Genomic DNA, 21477 nt, shown 5'->3' on the forward strand with positions numbered 1-21477 from the left:
CAGGCAGTGGTCTGACAGATGATTTCTGTGCTCTGTTTGTTTTAAAATCCCTTCTCCCCCTGAGGTCTGAACACTCATTATTCTCAGTGCAAAGTAGAACGGAATAAGCCACACAGTCAAAGAGCTCTCTGCAGGCTTATACTGCATCTTAACAACACAGTGTCTAATCTCCCATTAAACCACATACATGGATACACACACACACGATCACTTTACACACACATTAGGCATCAGCATAAAAGTGCATTTTACAGACATATGCTTATAGTCTCAGTGATCTGATCTATCTGTTTTATCTTCCCAGGCGTACAGACGTATCTACCACGCCACGTTTACAACTACTGTATGTATATAACGGGAAATTACTTATTTGTAGCATACACACTCCCTCACATTGATTATACTGTCCTTACACTTGCACACACAAATACACCTGGACACACTTACTACAGGATGCATCGGTGTGTGTTGAATAAGTAAAGGATGATCCTAAGAGAGGAGAGGAGAGGCAAGCACAGCAGAGAGGAGAACACAGCAGAGAGGGAGAAAGCAGAGAGGAGAGAAAGAGAGAGGGGAAAGAGCACAGAGCAAGCAGAGCGGAGACACGAAGAGCAGGGAGAAAGAGCAGAGGGAGAAAGAGAGAGGCAGAAAGAGAGAGGGCAGAAAGAGAGCAGGCAGCAAAGCAGCAGCAGGGAGAACAGAAGAGGGCAGCAACAGAGCAGAGGGGGTATTGGACCCTGCTGTCTATTGTGGTTAAAGTGCATTACAGAGGGATTATATTATTATTATTTATTTTTTGTACTTTTACCCCTTTTTCTCCCCAATTTCGTGGTATCCAATTGGTAGTTACAGTCTTGTCCCATCGCTGCAACTCCCGTATGAACTCAGGAGAGGTGAAGGTCGAGAGCCATGCGTCCTCCGAAACACAACCCTGCCAAGCCGCACTGTTCTTGACACACTGCTTGCTTAACCCGGAAGCCAGCCGCAACTATGTGTTGGAGGAAACACTGTACAACTGGCGACCAAGTCAGCTTGCAAGCACCCGGCCCACCACAAGGAGTCGCTAGAGTGCAATGGGACAAGGACATCCCAGTGGGCCAAACCCTCCCCTAACCCGGATGACGCTGGGCCAATTGTGCGCTGCCTCATGGGTCTCCTGGTCATGGCCAGCTGTGACACAGCCTGGGATCGAACCCGTGTTTGTAGTGACGTCTTAAGCACTGCGATGCAGTGCCTTAGACCTCTGCGCCACTTGGGCTGCTAACAGAGGGATTATTTAATGAGAAAATCCTACAGCTGGAGCAGGAAGAAAAGGATCTCTTTACGAACACTGTAAACTGTGCCAAACTATCTGGCCATCTGTGCCAAACTATCTGAACATCCCTTGCATGACCAGTCAAGAACACATTTATATATGCTGGACGGTAAACGTTTACAACACACGTTTTATAGAAAGTGCAAATCAAATCTCTATTATTTGCCTTTCATGTTTAAATATCTCTGTCTACACCCATATGTACTGTATAGACACACACAAACACAGATACACCCCCAAGCACACAGATTCACACACACACACAAACAAACACACACACACACACACACACAAAAGAGGGGAAGTGGTGGTGGTGTGTGTTGGTGTCCCAAGGGAAGAAGACAGACAGATGGACAGAGACAGATATCAGATGAGTCCTGCTGTCCTGTTGGGATCTTAGACCGACTGGCTATATTACATCTTAATCTCCCCACTCTCCAGTCTTAGACAAGAGCACGAGTCAAAGCCAAGCAAGCGAGAGAGAACCAGAGACAGCCACAGCCCCAGAGAGAGAGAGAGAAAAGAGAGTGATACAGAGAGCCCATGAGAGACAGAGAGATAGAGCGAGAGACAGAGAGCATGAGAGAGAGAGCGTGAGCAGAGAGAGAGAGAGAGAATRTGAAGGGAGGGGAGGAGAGGGGAGGGGAGCCAGGCAGACACAGACAGCAGCATATACAATGAATCTGACAGACTTGCTCTCAGACTGACTGTATTTCATTATAATCTCATAACACTCCAGCCCTGGAGGAGAGGAGTGGGCAGAGAGAGGCTGAGAAAGGCTGAGTGTGGGAGAGACGGAGGGAGGGCGAAATGGAGGGAGGGAAACGATGAACAGAGACTCCTACTGCAGAGGGAAAATTGAAAGGGACAGGGAGAGAGGGAGAAAGAGAGATGCACAAACACACACGCACATACGATCACGCAAACATACACAGACAAACAAACAAACACAGATAGACAAACAAACACACACTCGTATTCAAAATCACACACAAATAGGCATTAAGCACCCACAATGCAATTGGAATAAAAGCTCTGTAAATAGGCCAGCTCACACAAAAACACTGCCCATATAAAACCTATTTATTAACAAACTAGAAATGCATGACGGTTGTACAGTAAAATAAATCATAAACCATCGTTACCAGGCAGTTTATCATACCATGCCACATTTTGCCTTATTTATCTCAATACAAATACATAAATCATGGAACAAGAGCCTAAGTATTAGAAATGCCCCTTTAGCGCTCTGTCATTCACATTTTCTGACCAGCCCTTCCACACACTCTTTCTGTCCCACACACACACACACACACCACACACGCTCTGTCCACAACACACACACACACACCACACACACTCTTCCGCTCCCACACCACACACACACAACCACAATTGCCACAAAAACCAACCAACACACTCTTTCTGCACCACCACACCACACACAGCCACACACTCTCTGTCCCACACACACACCACACACCACCACACACTCTTTCTGTCCACACACACACACACACAAACCACACACTCTTTCTGTCCCACACACACACACACACACACCACACACTCTTTCTGTCCCACACACACACTCTTTCTGTCCCCCACACACACACACAAACCACACACTCTTTCACACACAAATCTCTCTGTCCCCGTCCCTCTCTACACATACAGCCACACTCTCTCTCTCTCTGGCTCACCTGTGACAGTGATGAGCATGGGGGCCACCAAGGCTCTGTTGTTGTCCAGCTTGCGGCTCAGCCGGATCTCCCCGCTGCTGTGGTTGAGAAGCAGCAGGTGCAGCTCGTTGCCCCGGTCGATAGTGTAGTAGAGACGGTCGCTCACGTCCGGGTCGTGGGCCGGCACCCGTCCGATCCCCCCACTGGGGAAACTGTTGGAACGGTTGGACACAAAGTTGTTGAAGATAATCTGGAAGTCCTGGAGCTGGGGCCGGTTGTCGTTCTGGTCCACCAGCCGGATGCGCACCGTGGCCCGACTCACCAGGGGGGCTGAGGTGGCCTGGACCACGATCACGTACTCTGAGCGGGCTTCGTAGTCCAGGTCGATGAGGGAGGTGAGCTCCCCAGAGAAGATGTCCATCTGGAAGATCTCAGGGATGTTACCTTCTACGATCTGGTACATGATCTGGGCGTTGGCCCCCTCGTCTGGATCTGTGGCTGTAATCTGGGCCACCACTGACCCCACAGCGCTGTTCTCCTTCACTAGAACCTCAAAGTCGTCCGCTGGGAACACGGGCGCGTTGTCATTGACATCGAGAACTGTCACCTGGATGTGGACGGGAGTCCGCTGTGGAGGCAACCCACGGTCCACTGCGTACGCCGTCAGCTCATAGAAGGGAACACTCTCGCGGTCCAGACGACGGACCGTGCGTACAATGCCCGATGTGGGCTCGATGGTGAAGTCACCGTCGCCGTCCTCCCCATTCTGGAAGGTGTACTGGACGCGGCCGTTGGCGTGGGCATCTCGGTCCATGGCGGATATCTGTAGGACGCTAGTGAAGGGTGGTGCGTCTTCACTGACGGTGCCCTGGTACCTGGGGCTGAGGAACTGTGGTGCGTTGTCATTCACATCGTTCACATTCACCTCTACGTAGGTGGTGTCAGACTTCTGTGGGATGCCGTTGTCCCGGGCGGTGATGGCTAGAGTGTAGGTCATCTGGTCTTCGTAGTCCAGCTCGGCCTGCAGGGTGATGGCTCCGCTGGACGGGTCGATGCGGAACTGGGGGATGTTGTCCTCCAAGAAGTAGGTGATGCGAGCATTCTCACCGACGTCATCATCCGTGGCACTGATGACCACGACCGTGCTGCCCGGCGGCCGGTCCTCGTTCACAGACACTGAGTAGTGAGCGCTCTGGAATACAGGCCGGTGCGTGTTGGCATCCGTGATGTTGACGTGGACCTGGCACGTGTCGTGTAGTGTGCGGTCTGAGGCGGTCACAGTCAGAACGTAGCGCCGTTCCTGTTTGTAGTCGAGTGGCAGCGCTAGGGAGACCATCCCCGACCCTCCGGCTGTGCTTATGGCAAAGCGGTTACGCGTGTTGCCCCCCGTGATCTGATAGGTGACCGCACTGTTGACATCACGGTCGACCGCGGTCACAATGACCACACTGGTGCCTACAGCTGCATCCTCGTTGAGCCTCACAAAGTACTCTTTCTGCAGGAACTCTGGCCTGTTGTCGTTGACGTCCATCACTGTTATGGTCACGCTGGCTGTGGCAGAGAGAAGTGGGATGCCATAGTCTCTGGCCTCCACCCCAAAGAAGAAGTGTTCCACAGACTCCCGGTCGAGAGCCGAACTGACCGTCACCCAGCCGGTGGCGGAGTTAATGACGAAGGGCGTGTCAGGGCTGGTGCCAGTCAGCCTGTACTCCAGACGGGCGTTGTCCCCAGAGTCGGTGTCGATGGCCTGGATGTGGAGGATGGAGCTGCCCACGGGGGCGCTCTCCAGCACTGACGCCTGGAACGGCGTGGACACGAAGATGGGAGGGTTGTCATTGACGTCGGTCACCTGCACGCTGATGATACCTGTGTTATTGGAGAGGGGTGGCCGGCCGTTGTCCTGGGCTCGAACCCTCAGAGTGTATTCCCTCTCTGCCTCGAAGTCCAGAGGGGCAACTACCTGGATCTCCCCCGTCACACTGTCGATTGAGAACTGGCCCCGGCTGTTCCCACTGATGATGTTGTAGTGGACAGCCGCGTTGCTATCCTTATCATGGTCCGTAGCGCTCACCCTCAGGATCTCCGAGTGGGGCCGGACATCCTCCCTGACCGCCACCACATAGCGCTTCTCGCTGAACTGGGGCACGTTGTCGTTCTCGTCCAGCACTGTGATGAAGACCTTAACGATGGCCGAGCGCGGCCCGGGCTCCCTTCCCTGGTCGCTGGCCTCCACGTGGAGGGTGTAGCGCTCGTTGGTCTCCCGGTCGACCACGCCCCGCGTGGTGATCAGCCCTGAGCGGGGGTCRATCTCAAATGCGGCCCGGGCCGCAGCAGCTGTGTCTCCTATGAAGCGGTAGCGGATGTTGGCRTTGGACGGGGCATCCAGGTCAGTGGCTCGGAGCTGCAGGATGGGATAGCCCTCCTCCACGTTCTCCCGGATGGTCTCCCGGTACTCGGTGTGCTCAAAGATAGGCGAGTGGTCATTGCGGTCGGCCACAGTGATTGCCACCATGGTGGTGCCAGAGAGGCGTGGAGAGCYGTGGTCTGACGCCGTGACCCGGAAGTAGTGCAGGTCCATGTGCTCCCTGTCCAGCACCTGGGAGGTGGTGATGAGGCCTGTGTCGGGGTCGATGTGGAAGTAGTCAGTGGATCTGCTGTTCATGAGAGGGGCCATGGTGTAGCTGAGCCTGCCTGCTTCACCTGCGTCTGGGTCGGTGGCTGACATGGCTATGACTGAGGAGCCTGGGGGCTGGTTTTCTGGAACCTGCACCTGGAAGTTATACTGGGAGAAGTGAGGGTGTCTGTTGGCAGCTCGGCGAGCGCGCCCCACCACCAAAACCTCTTTCCCTCTGTCCTCCTCACCTTCATCTTCCACGGTCTGCCTTCCCAAGCTTCTCTCTCCCCTTGACCTGTGCCTTTCCTCCTCGTCTTCCTGTGTGCTTTCAGGCCCCTGCCACACTCTCTCCCCCTCCCCTTTTCCTCCTGCTCCACTCTGTGTCTGTGTGAGGCTGGCCCTCTCCTGACCCTTCTCTCTCTCTCCCTCTGCCTCTACAGTTGCATCTGTCTGGGCTGTGGCTCCCTTTCTTATTCCCTCTGACTCCCACTCCTCCACTTCCTCCCTCCATGCCTCTCTGGCCTGTCTCTCTCCCTCCCCCGCCTGTAATTCGCCTCCCCCAGACCCCTCATCAACTTCGCCCCCCATATGCCTTTCTGGCTGACTGACACCTTCCTGTTGTAATGACACCAGTTTACCTGATTTTAATTGCAGGCGAGTGCCCCCCTGGACAGTAGTTAAGCTGTCGCCTGAGCTGCTGTCAACACACGCAGTGTCGAGCAATTCTTCAGGGACCAAGCCCAGCTGTGTCTGTGAGCATGGTCCGCTCAGATCCACTGACGCCTGTCTACTATTGACACCATTTCTTTCATCATTCATCTGAATATTCTCCTCTTTGTTGTTGTTGTTGTTGTTGTTGTTGTTGTTGTTGTGGTTCTGGTTGTAATTTCTGATATTGTTATTATTATTGACGTTGTGAACATTCTCCCCCAAAAATGGCTGAAAGTGGTGAGCCGAATATGCATGTTTACTTGGAGAAAGCTGGGTAGAGGTTTTCATGGGTGCTGTCCATTGTGCCTGTGGTGCTGAACCTATTTGAAGAGGAGGGGGTCTGTAGAGGAGGCTTGTCCGTGGCTGGGAATGTGAGTCTGAGTCACTATCCCGTTTAATCAGATTGAGCTCCATGGAGAATGAGAAGGGGTTTGTGATAACGAGATCCCTGTGAGTAACACCAGACTTAATTGCACCAGCGTGTACCGAGGCTGATATTGTGAGAGCGGTGATGGAAGACAATATAGGCGTGACGATAGCTGACTCATTGTGAGCTGGCTCAGACTGAGGATAAGGAACATTGGCTCGAGCAGCCGATTCTGCTGCCTGTATGTCGTCATGGAATAAGGAAAATGAGCTAGTAGAATTTCTGTTTTCATTACCGGTTCCGTTAGATGGCAAACATAGACTATCAGTGATATTTGTGGTGGGGGGAAATTGGATGTCGAGATTACTCACTTCTATGCTTCCCCTGGGACCCATAACGTTGGCTGAAAGTCCTCCCCCCATATCCATCCGCTGCAAACCACAACACCTCGTTCCGGGGAGAGACCCCCAGGGTAACCCCTTACTCTCTACCCGGGGTTGAGCGCTCTGTTCTCGGCCTGCCAACACTGATATTCTCTGTGGAGGAGCAGCCGGCTCCTTAAGCTTAGTTGTTAGATAAACAGAGGCCAAATCCTTATCCAGATAATTTTTGTTCACGTGTTTGTTGCCTTGTGCCATCTCTCCCTCCCTCCTCCTGCCCAGAACCATGGCATGCCCAGGACTGGAGCGGGTATGCCTGAAATAACAACCTGTGAGGGCCATGGCCCCATCAGTAATCCCGGGTGACTGGTAACATCTGGCTGCGCTGCCTGCGGTGGCTGAGGTGAGATAGCATGGGCAGGGCCCATGCGCCACGCTCCTCCCCGTTCTCCCAATGGCTTTAGTAAACGAACGATTACAACCATCACTGGTGAGATCGATAACATTGTGACTACTTAAATGAGAACAAGCACCGGTGGCCACCTCGCCGGCGTCCAAAGCATTATTGCCCAAATGAGAGCGAGGAGGGCCCCATGGCAGCTGTCCAGGTGGTTGCTTAGCTGTAGATATTTGCTGTGTTGGGGGAAGTGGCCGGTGAAGGGTCCTTGTACACCTGTGAGAAGCCCCTCGAACGTCTCTAGTAATCCCCGACGACTCGCTCTCAGGTCCCTGGTGTTGGCCGCGCACAAAGACTCTCCCTGTGTCGGGTTTGGCGGGCGTCAGACAGGGTGGTGACCGCGCGCAAACTCTAGTACTTTGTATATACCGCTTTTTGGCCTTTTGAACCCGCGAAGAGAAAACAGTTGAAACAACGCCCCTCTCCCCACCGCTGCTCCTGCTCCTACCTGCAGGATGGGGGTGCCTGACTCCATTCCACGGCCCTCTCGCACCTCCTTCTTCGGTGCACAACGGTTCAAAGGGGTCTCCGTGCGCCCCTTGCCATATAAAAAGACTCCACACCGGGAATGCTGGTTCCGATGGGAGACGTTGTAACGTCCACCTGGGGCAGATCACCGAACCACTGCTGCTCGCCAAGACCCCAGCTTCCCTTGGATGGCTCGGTGTCTCAGGGCAGGGTCCCRGGCTCCAACGACAGGTCCCTGCTAACTTCCCCGGGTTAACCGCGAACAAAGGGCTGAGGAGCAGGTGGAGAAGAAGTGGCGAGAGCAGGCAGGAACCCAGTAGCAGTGCAGCCATTAGTCTGGTAAGATCCTTTCTCCTTTCTCCTCTCCCCCTTTCTCCCTCTCACCCCTCTCTCTTTCTCTCTCCCTCGCTCTCTATCTTCGAGTGCGTCTCTTCCTCTCTTCCGTCGCCGGCTAGGTCGCCAGCTCCAGCGGCACCGCTCGACACCTTCCCCCGCGCTCCCCCGTCTCTCCTTGTGCCCGGGAAGTTGTCATTTACTCGCTGTGTTCGGTAGAACTCGGTCTGTCGGCGTCAGGGGTGCAGCATCTCTCCCTTTCATTCATATCCAACATGGCTCTCAGCAGACCCCGTGGTACTACCATCCTCGCGTTACACTCTCCTCCTCTCAACACCCCTCCCCCTCGCTGCTCTCCGCCTCCCTCTCTACTCACAGAAATAGGAGAGAATGGTTTATTCCACGCGCAGGGCTGTTACACCCGTAGCCGCCATATCCACAACTGGAAGGCGACTCTATATCTCACAATCATCTTTTAATAAACCCATCTCAATAAATTACATTACAGCCTTATAGCCTATATCAGAACCTAATAGCCATGTAGCATATGAAAACAAATGCCATTTTGGTGATAATTAGAAATATTTATGCTTTATTAAATATTAAAGTATAACACAGAGAGTACTGCAAATTATGTTTATTATTGCACATGTTCTGTCACTCGTAACCTAATACATTATAAAGACAGTTAGGCCTATGTTATGTACCAGTTATGTTATGTACCAGTTATGTTATGTACCAGTTATGTTTAATGTACCAGTTATGTTATGTACCAGTTATGTTATGCCAGAAAGCAATAAAATGAATCGCTTACCTTTGATGATCTTCGGATGTTTGCATTCACGAGACTCCCAGTTACACAATGAATGTTCCTTTTGTTCGATAAATAGTATTTTTATATCCAAAACCTCCATTTGGTTGGTGCGTTATCTTCAGAAATCAACAGGCTCGAGCAGTCATGAAGGGCAGACGAACATTCCAAATAGTATCCGTAAAGTTAGTAGAAACATGTCGAACGTTTTTATAATCAATCCTCAGGTTGTTTTAACCTCTAATTCTCCCAAACCCGGATCCGGGAGCACCCCCACAGTAAAAAAGCTGACTAGCATAGCCTAGCATAGCGTCACAAGTAAATACTAGCATCTAAATATCATTAAATCACAAGTCCAAGACACCATGAAAGATACACATCTTGTGAATCCAGCCATCATTTCTGATTTTTAAAATGTTTACAGGAAGACACAAATATGTAAATCTATTAGCTAACCACGTTAGCAAAAGCCACCACTTTTTTTTACTCCACCAGTTTTTTACTCCATCAGTAGCCATCACTAATTCGACCAAATAAAGATAATAATAGAACACTAACAACAAGAAACCGAATCCATATAGCATGACAGTGCTTGATAAAACATATGTATTGTAGCGTATAATATGTATGATTGCATTAATTGTAGTATTTTTGTAGAAATATTGTGGGCCTATAAGTTCTAATGTAATATGCCGAACGTTTGGTCCATATCGCGTATTCAGAGATGAGTCTATAATTTGCAGCTGCATATCTGGATTATTGAGGCGAAATAAAGGTGCGCGCGCAAGGCTGCCGCGAGGAAGTATGTAAAGAAGCGAAGGAGGAAATGACCCTAACGTGTAAGACGAGTAGGCTAAACATAATTACTTATCAGAATCATTAATAAGACATTTCTGAAAAAATACACACAGCCCGTACGGACGGTACAAATGAAAGGCCCAACATTCCTCTGTGAAATCCCAGCCAAAATAAACTAGTCAACGCATATTTCGATTAAGATTGAGTCCGGTTACATAAGCGAAATACACAATATAGCATTATATTAGCCTATTAGCACATATAAAGCCACAGAAACACAGAGTGCCACCCTAGCCATTTTATATTCCAGACAGCCAGGTTGCGATCGTAACAATCCAGCAGGGCTAAATATAAGATATATAATTTTTGACTAACCTTGGATATATCTCGTCAGATGACAAGTCCTGTAACATCATATTACACTCACAATGCTAATTATAAAGAGATTTCGGTGTTTACCGTAAAATGTGCATGAATTTAGCAGCAGCAAATCGTGATTATACAATGTGATCAGTGGCAACAGGTCGATGCAATTCTGGTCCGGCGCCATCTTGGAAGCACCTAAGGTTACGTTAGTTTATGCGATTAGATGAAGCTAAAAAATACAGTGTTAGGACAGCAAAATGAAAGAATGCATTAGTTATTTGCAACCGCTTGAGTTAGATTTTTTAAATTAACTTATAGACAATACAGTGTGCGTTTTACGAGCCAGACTAGTGCCGCAAATAAGGCGACAGAATATAACGTTTACATTTTTTCCACATATTAATACGGAATACATCATAAATAGCTCTTAACTTTTGACGAAGCTTCCAATCAGAATCTTGGGCAAGGTGTCCTTTGTCAAAAGAATCGTTGCTTGGTTTAAAACGTCGTTCTTCAACTTCGGAAGTTAGGCAGCGTAAATAGCTATGTGGCCACAAACATGCCAAATCGCCCAAAACTGAATACTAAGGAAGTACCGAAAAAATAGCAATATTACTCGCATAAGACTGATATAACTCGGTTTAAACCTCACTGGCGATTCATGCAATTGTTTGCTAACACCTATATCGAATTATAAATTACAAGCGGATATAGGCTAAGGCACTGAGTTAGGACTTGTATAGCGGGGTTCAATACATGGAATTCTTGGAGGTCTTGGCTTTGCGCATGACGCTGAGCCACGACGAACACACGTTATTATGCTCATCCTCGATTCTCGCTTTGCGCACTTTGGGTCATTATAAGCTACTGAGAACTACGTCCAGACACACTACACCATTACCAATGTCTAATCTCATTGGTTACTCAGGTTGTTCAAGGAATGTGTGAATGGTTTTTGAGGAAACTGGATCTTGAGCTATGACTGCTTCCTTTCCCTCAGTGGTTATAGGCCGGTCCGCTCGGACAGATCGTTCGCTATCACTATGTATATCCAACTATCATTCCCGTAGGACCTTATCAACAGCTGATACAGAAGATATCAGAGCCTCGCTTATTAACAGAACTATCTCGCGAATGTGATCTCACCTTGTTCAATGGAATTTCGCTGAGCATGAGAGGACGAGTTCTCGCTCGGTTGCACCCACCCAACAGCCACCACCCCGCAACCCGCCACACGCCCCGATGATAGAGATGTGACAAACACGCTTATTTCAAGTACCTACACGTGAGATCTTGGTAAGCTTTTTTTCTTATCTCTTCATCATAACCGGTTGCAATCACACTTGGACGTATTTACTGTGAGCACTATTAGATACGAGCCCACTGAGGAGTCTGAGTGTGCACGAAGTCGAAGTTTAAATTTGGAAAGATAAATGTCCAAGGTTGAAACAAGCGGAACCCTAGTAGTAGATCAAGCACAGGACCTACTTTAACCAGTATAATTAATATGATAATCAGACTTGGTCATACGTCCAAGGACAGGCTCAAACAATTTCTCTATAGTCATAACAGAGATAGCTACGAAAAATGTCCGATGCGCTCTACCCGTACGGCTCTCGCGGGCGTATTTCAACTAATGTGGCTGATTGACCGGACCAAATCCGTTCGTACTCCACGCTCTGTATTCTCCACTACCATCTGTCGTAATGCTGATAATCTCGGCTTCATTTTCAGATCAATAAAGGTCTTTGCAAGAATCTCAGAGACCATTAATCATGGAGATCTGGTTGACACCTGTGGAAAGCCATTGGAAACGATGAATCTGGTTGATATCCCTTTATAAATGGAGGAAAGGCAGGCCAATGGAACAGGATTTTTCAAAATGAAGAGACATACCGGATGTTGGATTTCTCCAGGTTTTCGCCTGCAAAAATCAGTTCTGTATACTCACAGACAATATTTTTATGACAGTTTTTGGGAAGCTTTGGAGTGTTTTTAATCTATCCTATCCAAATTATAATTTGCATATTCTAGCATTGGGCCTGAGAATGGCTGCTTACATTGGTAAACGTTATGTTTTGATATTACGTAAACCTTTTGCTGGAGCATAAGAGAGTTTTAAATTAAGGATAGCACTCCTTCTAAAATACTTACCTCCTACTCAGAATTGAGAATTGCGGGTGAATAAATGTAATGAATATACAAAGAATAATACACGAGATTGCATTTTATTCCAGAGGCCAAACCAATTACGTTAATGCAAACATGCTCTGGCCATGGCAACATTTATTTGACGGTTAAGTGCACTCATGTTATCAGCTAATATATAATGTATCTCGTTAATGCACGTATAGGTCTACGCAACGCGTGCATTTTAAAATGTTTATGTAGTGATGGGAAAGTGCGGTCTTTTCGACTCGTTCAATTCAAAACTAACGAATATCTTTCTATCTAGTTACGTTCATTTTGAGTCAGTAATTCTCCGAGCACGCAGGACCATCTACCGGCCAACGAATTTAACTGAACTCGAAAGAAGTCATGATCATCAAGCCTCTCGTTCACATGTCGTTCATCATTTATTTTTAAACATTTTTTACATTTTTAATATCATCTTTATTTAAACAGGGAGTCACCATTGAGACTATGGACGGCTAGAAGTGTTTACAGCACCCCGCTTTGGCGTCTCTTACATTTCAAGAACTTTCCATTAATACAAAAAGTGGTGTTTATCCAGATACATTATTTATAATTAAATCTAGGATTATCATGGAATGATATCCAGTGTGTAATGTAACCTGGTAAATTGCATTTTCTTCCTCACACTATTTCACTATTGATTATCACAAGTGCCACTTTGGCAGACTGCTTTGCGCGTGATAACATGTAGGCCTATCCGTCCTAATCACGGAGAGGGCGGCTCGCCAGCATAACTACTTTCACAGCAAATAATGTTGGTGTGCGAGCAAGGCGATCGAGCAATCGATATCCAAAGGGCTGGCTCTGCCCTAAACGGCCTGACCCTCGCCTCCTCGCGGCTACTGACTGACTGTTCTCAGCTCGGCTCGGATATCTAGGAGAGAGCAAGTGCATAGAGCGCGGGGTTGGCGTTTTTTTTTGCCAATATTATTGTGGTTGGAGCATGAATATTTCAAAATGTGTGGATCCGCTCCAACCGTGGCAGCGGCGACAGGCAGCCAGACAGAGATGAGAGAGTGAACACAGATTGGTTTTCCTAACAATATAATTTTTGTGCCACAGCACATCAGCGCACAGACTGATCAAGCTATACCCTCGCCAGTACACGCATTTCCCTCTCCGATACCATAGTATGTGGGGGACTTTCATTTATAGTAGGCTGTATATTCACAGCAGCAATGAAATTGTGATGAGTTAAATTGAGAATAAGAGTGATATATTTTCATATTAACACGACTTTTTTATCCATCTTTGCAATACAAGTGAAATGATTATGATTTGGTCATATCCTATATAAATTCATGTTTACTCAGAATAATAAGTGAAGGTGATATGATTATATATCAGAAAGCAATGCAATATGGGGTTAGCTAGGCTTACTGTTAAATGATCTATTGATGTTTAGGCCAGAGGCAGACGTCATGGAGAGGCTCAACTCAGCCCAGGTCCATTGGTAGGAATATCAACATAACTGGTACCTAACATTAGGTACATTAACATAACTGGTATCATATACAATAACTGGTACATAAACAGTAACTGGTACATAAAAACCGCTACATAACAATCTGGCTACATAAACATAACTGGTACAACATATCTGGTACAAACATAACTGAACTAACGGTACATAAACAACTGTACAAACATCTGGTACATAACATAACTGGAATAATAACTACTAACATAACGGTACATAACATAACACTGGTACATTAAAACATAATGCTGGTAACATAACATAACTGGTACATAACATAACTGGTACATAACATAAGGCCTAACTGTCTTTATAATGTATTAGGTTACGAAGTGACAGAATATGTGCCATAAATATAACATAATTGCAGTACTCTCGTGTGTTATAGCTACTTTAATATTTAATAAAGCATAAATATTTCTAATTATCACCAAAATGGCATTTGTTTTTATATGCTACATGGCTATTAGGTTCTGATATTAGGCTATAAGGCTGAAATGTAATTTATTTGAGATGGGTTTATTAAAAGATTAGTTGTGAGATTATAGAGTCGCCTTCAGTTGTGGATATGGCGGCACGGGTGTACCAGCCCTGGCGCGTGGAATAAACCATCTCTAATGCCCTTCTCTAGAAATCTCACTGATGAGTAGAGATGGAGCTGGAGAGGAGCGTAGGTGGGAGGGTAGTCATTGAGAGCAGGGCCAAGAGCGGACTACTGCGAGTGCAGCAGAGTCAGAGTTACGATCTGTGGACCGGGACAGGAGTTCATGAAATCTGCATGCATAGGGCAGTTATTGGGCACTATGGGAAGGAGATAAGTAGGAGAGAGAATAGAACTTGCATCACTTGACCTGGTACACCGAATACAAGCGCTCTGAGTGGGCCTAGGCACAGAACGAGCGTAAGTATATAATGGATCTACAGTGACGCCTGGGCACAAGTCAGAGACCGTGACGTGGGGGAGGCACGAGGGCGCACAGGAGGTGTTTTTCGAGGATCGATGCATGCTGCACACGACTTGGTGTCGCAGACCATCAGTTCGAGAGGCACACGTAGGCATGTAGACTCGTAGATAGCCAGCTCAGAAGAGATTAGAGAGCGAGGGCAGCATGCAGAACAATAGTGTTGTACCAGAGGTGTGAGCCGCGGAAAGGCGAGTAGAGGAGAAAGGTTACGGGCATAAAGGATCTCTAGCACAGAATCTTACTATGCGTCGCCTGGCCAATTGTCGTTGCTTACTGTGGGTGAATAATTTCCTGGATTGCACTGCTATCTCGTAGCCATGCTGTTCTGGCGCAGGAATCATACTATCCGATGCTCTAACACATGCCCTTTGTTCTACATAGGCAGCGAAGTTAGAGATACCTGTGGCGAAGGCCACAGGTGGCCTGCCCGCTTGAGTTATCAAGGTCAATAGTCCTGGGTACTCTCTGTCCCATGAGACTTACACTCTCACCATGAGAACATCTATAATCCGGCGCTTGGAAAGCACTGGGTGGCATCCTTATGGCGATCCGAGCAAAACAAAGGAATGGCACTCGAAGTGTTATTTTCGTCTCTTCACGGATGAACACGTTTTTCAAGACGGATCTATTGCCAAAGATTTTGCGAGTTCCTTACAATCATTGAGATCTCACAGAACTGTCCCAGGGTGTTGGAAGTCATGCTCTTTCACCTCACTTGGCAGGGCACTGAAGCGCACGTGAGCACGCTCTATTTAGGGAACCCCACAGTGTACTCGAGCATCGGAAAGATAGAATGTAGTGGTGTGGGTCTGACAGGGACAGTGTGAATGCCGCGAGACATGTCTTCCGACTCTGTGCCACGGGTATGACGTGGGACGAGTGAGTGAAGCAGTGTTAAGGGGCAAGTGGGCTGTTTGTGTTCAAACAGTTGATTCTTCTCAATTCTGTCCCTCGTCCTTCCCAATCGCGCCAATCGCGCGTCTCGCTACCACGCCGCATCTAGATGTGTGCGCGACCGGTCAGATCCATACCATACTAGTCTGCTGCTTCTCTATAACCGACACCAGTGTAGGAGGTCTTATGTGCCGGCCGCCACCCATCAGTGGTGGACTGATAGAACAGGAGTGGTCGAGATAGCTAGGCCGAGCTGCGGACGCGCTTCTGCACAGTGGTCCGCATGGCCTCTCCACCAGCGCTACTATTCTCTCAATCTCTTGCAGCTACATGATGTGTATCTCATATACCAGGATAAGCAAACGCTCAAACCGAGCGGTGAGACACCAGTGTGTGGTCAATGCTCGGCGCCCACGAGGTTGGAAGGAGAGCACGGCAAATGTCTCACAAATCAGCGTATCATCGCAAAGACGCACGCGGATGTATTGGAGAGTATATTGCTATGCTTGAGCCAGGTCTTGCTCTTTTTCTTATTAACAGCCAATGCACATGTATGCAAGTGTATGTTCGTGGATGCTCACTAGACGAGCAATATAGAAATATATAGTCAAGAATGGTGGAAGTCTGAGCACCACACTATGTAAGGACAGAAGACTATACTTCTAATACCTACATACCGATCGTGCAGCAGCGAGAGCCTAACAACGGAGCGTACTCAAGCAACTGTGGATTTATGCTCAGCGGGGTCTGTTCTTTCATTGCCACGTTAGGATGTCGAGTGTGCGTTGGTGTGTGGTTGTGCAGCGAGGTTGATTGTGGTGATTGGGTGGAGGGAGGTGACGAGGGAGTCAACTTCTCAGCCAGTCACAGTGTATTTCATGACCACTGTAGGCGGGAGCATAATGCATTAGTAGTTGCTAGATGTCAATAATGAGGTCCAATACGATAAATTACGCACACGATATATCACCCCCATAACGGCTAGTTCATAATATGACAACGGTTATTAGTCTACTGTGATGTTATCTCTAGTATCTAAGGACAGTTAGTAAGGACATATCCGCTTGCTAATAGAACTAGAGTATACATGACATTCCACCAGTTGTAGTGCTCACTATTTACAACACCATATCGCGATGGTTACACTTCTTTACTTGACGAGAATGATCCGATATCAAAGTAACACGCAGTCATGACCAGAAATCGTATCTGTAGTTTGCACTGAAAGCCACATAATCCTAAAACCCTACAGTTATACTGAGCCAAGACTAAACTAGAGAGAATCCAAAGCTCTCGTCAAACGCACCATGTAAATGAAAATCTTTCTCATCACCAAAGGCATACACTAATATCAGTCAGGCAACACCACCAGCCCGTAGGACAAAATTAAGTCATAGGTGGTTCTCACGGGACGTTAAACACCTTTATCAAATTCATAGAACATCAAACCATAGAAAAAGGGATAGAATGAACTCAGACACGTTCACTATACACACGGACACGAAGATACGGCCCGCCACACATCCTACTACTCTATACCACTCATAAGCTCTATTAAGCCACCCATGAGTACAGCACCACAGGCAACTGTGGACAAGGCTCCATCGCCACCAGGAACTCATATTCACCACACACAGGATTCCCAAGTAAACCCCAACGCAGACAGTTAAGTGAGAGACGTCCACACCCTTACAGGAAGGAGCTCTAGTTCAGCACACAGGACTACGTTCTCGGACGAGAGGGTGTGGCAAGATATCACTAGCTACTCGTCAATACGCCTTATATTCCAAACTTATACCACAGTGCCAGTTAGAATGATCCAACCCGCAGCCACGCCAGAGACCACCACATCCAACAAAACATTAGCAATGAGATGCGAGAATCCCATAACAGTATGCAGAAAGTAGGGACCTTTCTACAGGGACGATATTGCATGCGAAAGCCATAAGCTACGATTGGGCCTTCACGTAATAGTAGCGACATGAGTATGGTCGAGGTGGAGGGTATTGACGACGCGAGAGCTCTGATGGCTCACGGTAGGACAGCAGGGCAAGTGAGCTCCAAGATTCGTCACAGGAAAAGTAGTGTGGGACACTAGCAGCAGGTGCTTCCACACCGGGTATGGGTTTCTGAGGTCTGAACGGTTGGAGTAGTCTGTCGACACGATGTACCACTGATCCAACCATGGGGCGCCCCACTAATTCGGCCTACGCTAGAGTGTAATCAATCTGCCTAGTAAACTGGATTAGACAAATTGTCACAGGCCAAAGGAGCCAAAGTGCTCATGTGGCCTAACGATCTGCTGGCTTGCCCACATAGGTATGCAAGCCCACGCGGAGGCATATGGGGGGTTTCTCGACGAGTTGTGGACAGAGTGCGTGCTGGGGGCAAGGTAGAAAATGTATTATGAGGAGTGGAGGGCAGATGGGACAGGCCGAGAGCCGTGGAGAGAGGAAGTGGAGGAGTGGGAGGCAGAAAGACGCAATAACATAGGGATGCACGACCACACCATAAAAGATGTACTACACTTGAGGAGGTGAGCAGGGAGTAGGGGTATGACGAAAGGGTAAGGAGATGCGCCCACCACGAATGCTAACGGACACAGTGGCACAGAGTGGAGCAGGAGGAGGTGGGGAGAAGAGAAGAGATGGCAGGGAGGATGAAAGCAACATCAGGGAGAGTGGGAAGACAGTAGGGAAGAGGAGAGGCATCAGTGTCCTAGGAGTATGAAAGCACGTGGAGAGGCGTGCACTATTCCACGCTGATAAGATCTGAGACACACGGTCGAGGAAAGGACAAAAGAGAAGAAAGAGCGTTGTAGGAGTTGTGTGGGAGCGTGTCTCGCCTGGTGCTGCAGCAGACTCGAGCCTCACTCTCGACCACTTGTACTCCTCCACTTCTCACAGGTGGCAGCGTACCTAGAGACACCAGGCCACACAGTGCATAGCACACTCAGAGTCACTAGTAACATCCTTATACGACGCCACATGAGGACACGACGAGTTTCTCGGGATGCGATGGACGGCGCAGGCCATGCTCAGCCATAACACCGATGCCGCCCATTTCACATCGGAAAGTACAGTATGGCAAGGGTGCACTGCAGGGAACTAAGGCGTTCCTTAGGATTTGAACACTCGCCGAACAACGGAGGCCACTCACATCACTACGGTCTGGCAGAGTGGCTGCAGTACGCAGTTGTGGTAAAGACTCGGGACCTATGGGTTAACCTGAGCATTATCTTCCCTCTCGTGTGTTCCTTACATATTTTTGGCAACCTTTATGGCGTCCAGACCTCACTCGGGCCTATTCCAACACTTACTCTCTTTGGGTCAATCTGAACATGGTGGCCCAATCCAACCTTGTAGCCGCAGTCCGGAGAGATCAAAACGAGAACTAACCTACTTAAAGACTGCTCATGGCTCTTTGCAGCAGTGACGCACATGAACAAGGTATACCTGTGTAATGATCATCCGGAGAGATCATCGACTTGCGTATATGACGGAGGTTTTCACTCGTGCATTCTCTGGCTAGGCTACTGTCCTGTAGACACACTCCGACTGAGCTGACCTCGCAGTCTTCTACTGGTACCATACGCCAACATCCGCGATATACAGCTTTACTTTGGTTGTTTGATGTAATTTCGTGGGCAGTACTACTCCGGCACGACAACGCCAAGCCCGTCTGCCTGTGCTTTTCGCGAGATTTGCAAGGATCTCCCCGATCAGGGCTGATCCACTACCGCGGGGGTACGTGAAGTGTCGAGCCAAGACGAGATCAGATCCCAACCCGAGGCGTACTTACAGACGCGCCTCCTCATCGCCTGTCCTGTAAGGCCACATAGCACCAGGGACATAAGGGCAGCCCGAGGGCACGCGTCTTCCAGCTCTATCGCGCGTAGGTAGGTGTCTGTTCCTGATGGCATCGTTGGGCATGTCTGGACGAGACGACTGTCCCACAAACGAGTTCGCCCAGCACGAGTTTTCAGCGAGATATGTCTTGTGGGCTATGTTAAGATAAGGCGGTCAAGGGAGGATGATCCGTGGTCCATCACACTCACGGAGGCCAGTCGTTTGAGACCGCAGAGGTCTATAGCGATGAACCGTGGGCCTGTGAGACTAGAACAGGATTGTGCCATAGCCTAATTTGGCGGCGCTCATTAAAGTACCCACTCTGTATTATCAGACCATCCAACACGAATTGGTAAGTAACCAAGGGACCGGTAGAGCGCTACATGCTAACAATCATCGACAGGGAAGCTTAACCAGTATGGTCGGGACGATAACCAGGAGTTTTCACGTAAGCCCAACGCTCTGTGGACTTCGAGGCAGAGAGGGAATATTGGCACTCTCATGAGTTGTATACAGGAGAGAGAAACAATCAGGAATTAACCGCGGGATCCGCTGCACACTCTCTTCTGCACATATCCTCTAGTCGCAGGATCAGCGTATAATACTAGTCGTGCGCGGAACGTGTACCCGCACGTCATAAAACCGAAACTCCTTCTCTCTCTCGAGGTAGCTTGCCGTTCCACACCTCTCTGTCTATCCTCAACACGGAACACTCAAGATCGGAAGTGGAGAAGGGAGCGCCGGGCACCGGGGGAACAGAGAGTAACGCAGATAAGTGCCCTCCTCCAAGCACGGAAACACAGTCCATCGGAACCGACTCTGGGGACAATGCCCGTCTGGAGTACAGGCTGACTGGGCACTAGCCCTGACATGCCCTTTATATAGGCAACGATTACACTACACACCTGAGCTTATCCGTGTTGGTGTGAACCTGAGTCAGCTCGGCCTCCGTGTATCGAAGCAGTCTGTAGAGAAACATGTGTATTCAATTTGAGGGGTGGATGCCAGAAGACTATGTATAAGCAGTCCGCAAACTCGGTCTCTCCGCCACAGAGGCCAGGACGTGATATACCATAACAGTGGAATGGACGTCAATGACAACAGGAACGCAGAAAGTTTTTGCAGAAAGAGTACTTTTGCTGGAGGCCGCTATAAGGTTGTTATTTGAAGACGACTCGGTTCGTTGAGTGCAAACAGCAGTTGATAGTTCCTTGTAGGAAATCCGTGGTCAGGTTGCGACAAGTATCGAGAGAGTGAATAGTCAGAACAGTTGGCTTGATGTCTGACACTCATCAATTCTCTGAGAATATGGACAAGGTGGGAACACACGCGTAAAGCACTGCTATTGTCAATCATAGGAGCGCACAGGCGCCGGAGAGAAGTCGTGCGTGGAAAGAGAATGGAGATAGCTCCCTCCTAGGCGCTGCTCAGTCACCACGATTGAAAGCTACCATCTAGGGAGACGGGGATCCACGTTTCTGACCTGTGACGCGCCTGACAGACCGCACACTAGCACGACCACGTGCCAGGTCCACGTCAAACATTCACGGATGCCAACACGCACCTGGCTGTATTCACAGAGCTGCTCACTAACTCGTGTTGTGCCAATGAGGACGCGGCCGCCGGGCAGCACGGTCCGTGGTAATCAGTGCCACGTGATGACGTCGGTGAGAATGCTCGCATCACCTACTTCTTGGAGGACAACATCCGCCAAAGTTCCGCATCGACCCCGTCCAGCGGAGCCCATCACCCTGCAGGCCGAGCTGAACTACGAAGACCAAGATGACCTACA

At 48.7% G+C, this 21477-nt stretch overlaps 1 protein-coding gene across 1 annotated transcript in view; it reads right to left on the minus strand.

Annotated features, from left to right (window-relative positions):
• LOC111976886 (cadherin EGF LAG seven-pass G-type receptor 3) overlaps window positions 1–8650 on the minus strand; it is a 60755-nt gene extending 52105 nt beyond the window's left edge. The window contains exon 1 of the mRNA XM_070447872.1: window positions 3019–8650. Within this exon, the coding sequence (XP_070303973.1) occupies window positions 3019–8326 (5308 nt within the window). The 5' untranslated portion in view covers window positions 8327–8650. The remainder of the gene's footprint in view (window positions 1–3018) is intronic.
• Window positions 8651–21477: the final 12827 nt, after the last annotated feature.

Source organism: Salvelinus sp. IW2-2015, linkage group LG17 (genome assembly GCF_002910315.2).
Source record: "Salvelinus sp. IW2-2015 linkage group LG17, ASM291031v2, whole genome shotgun sequence".
Lineage (NCBI taxonomy): Eukaryota > Metazoa > Chordata > Actinopteri > Salmoniformes > Salmonidae > Salvelinus > Salvelinus sp. IW2-2015.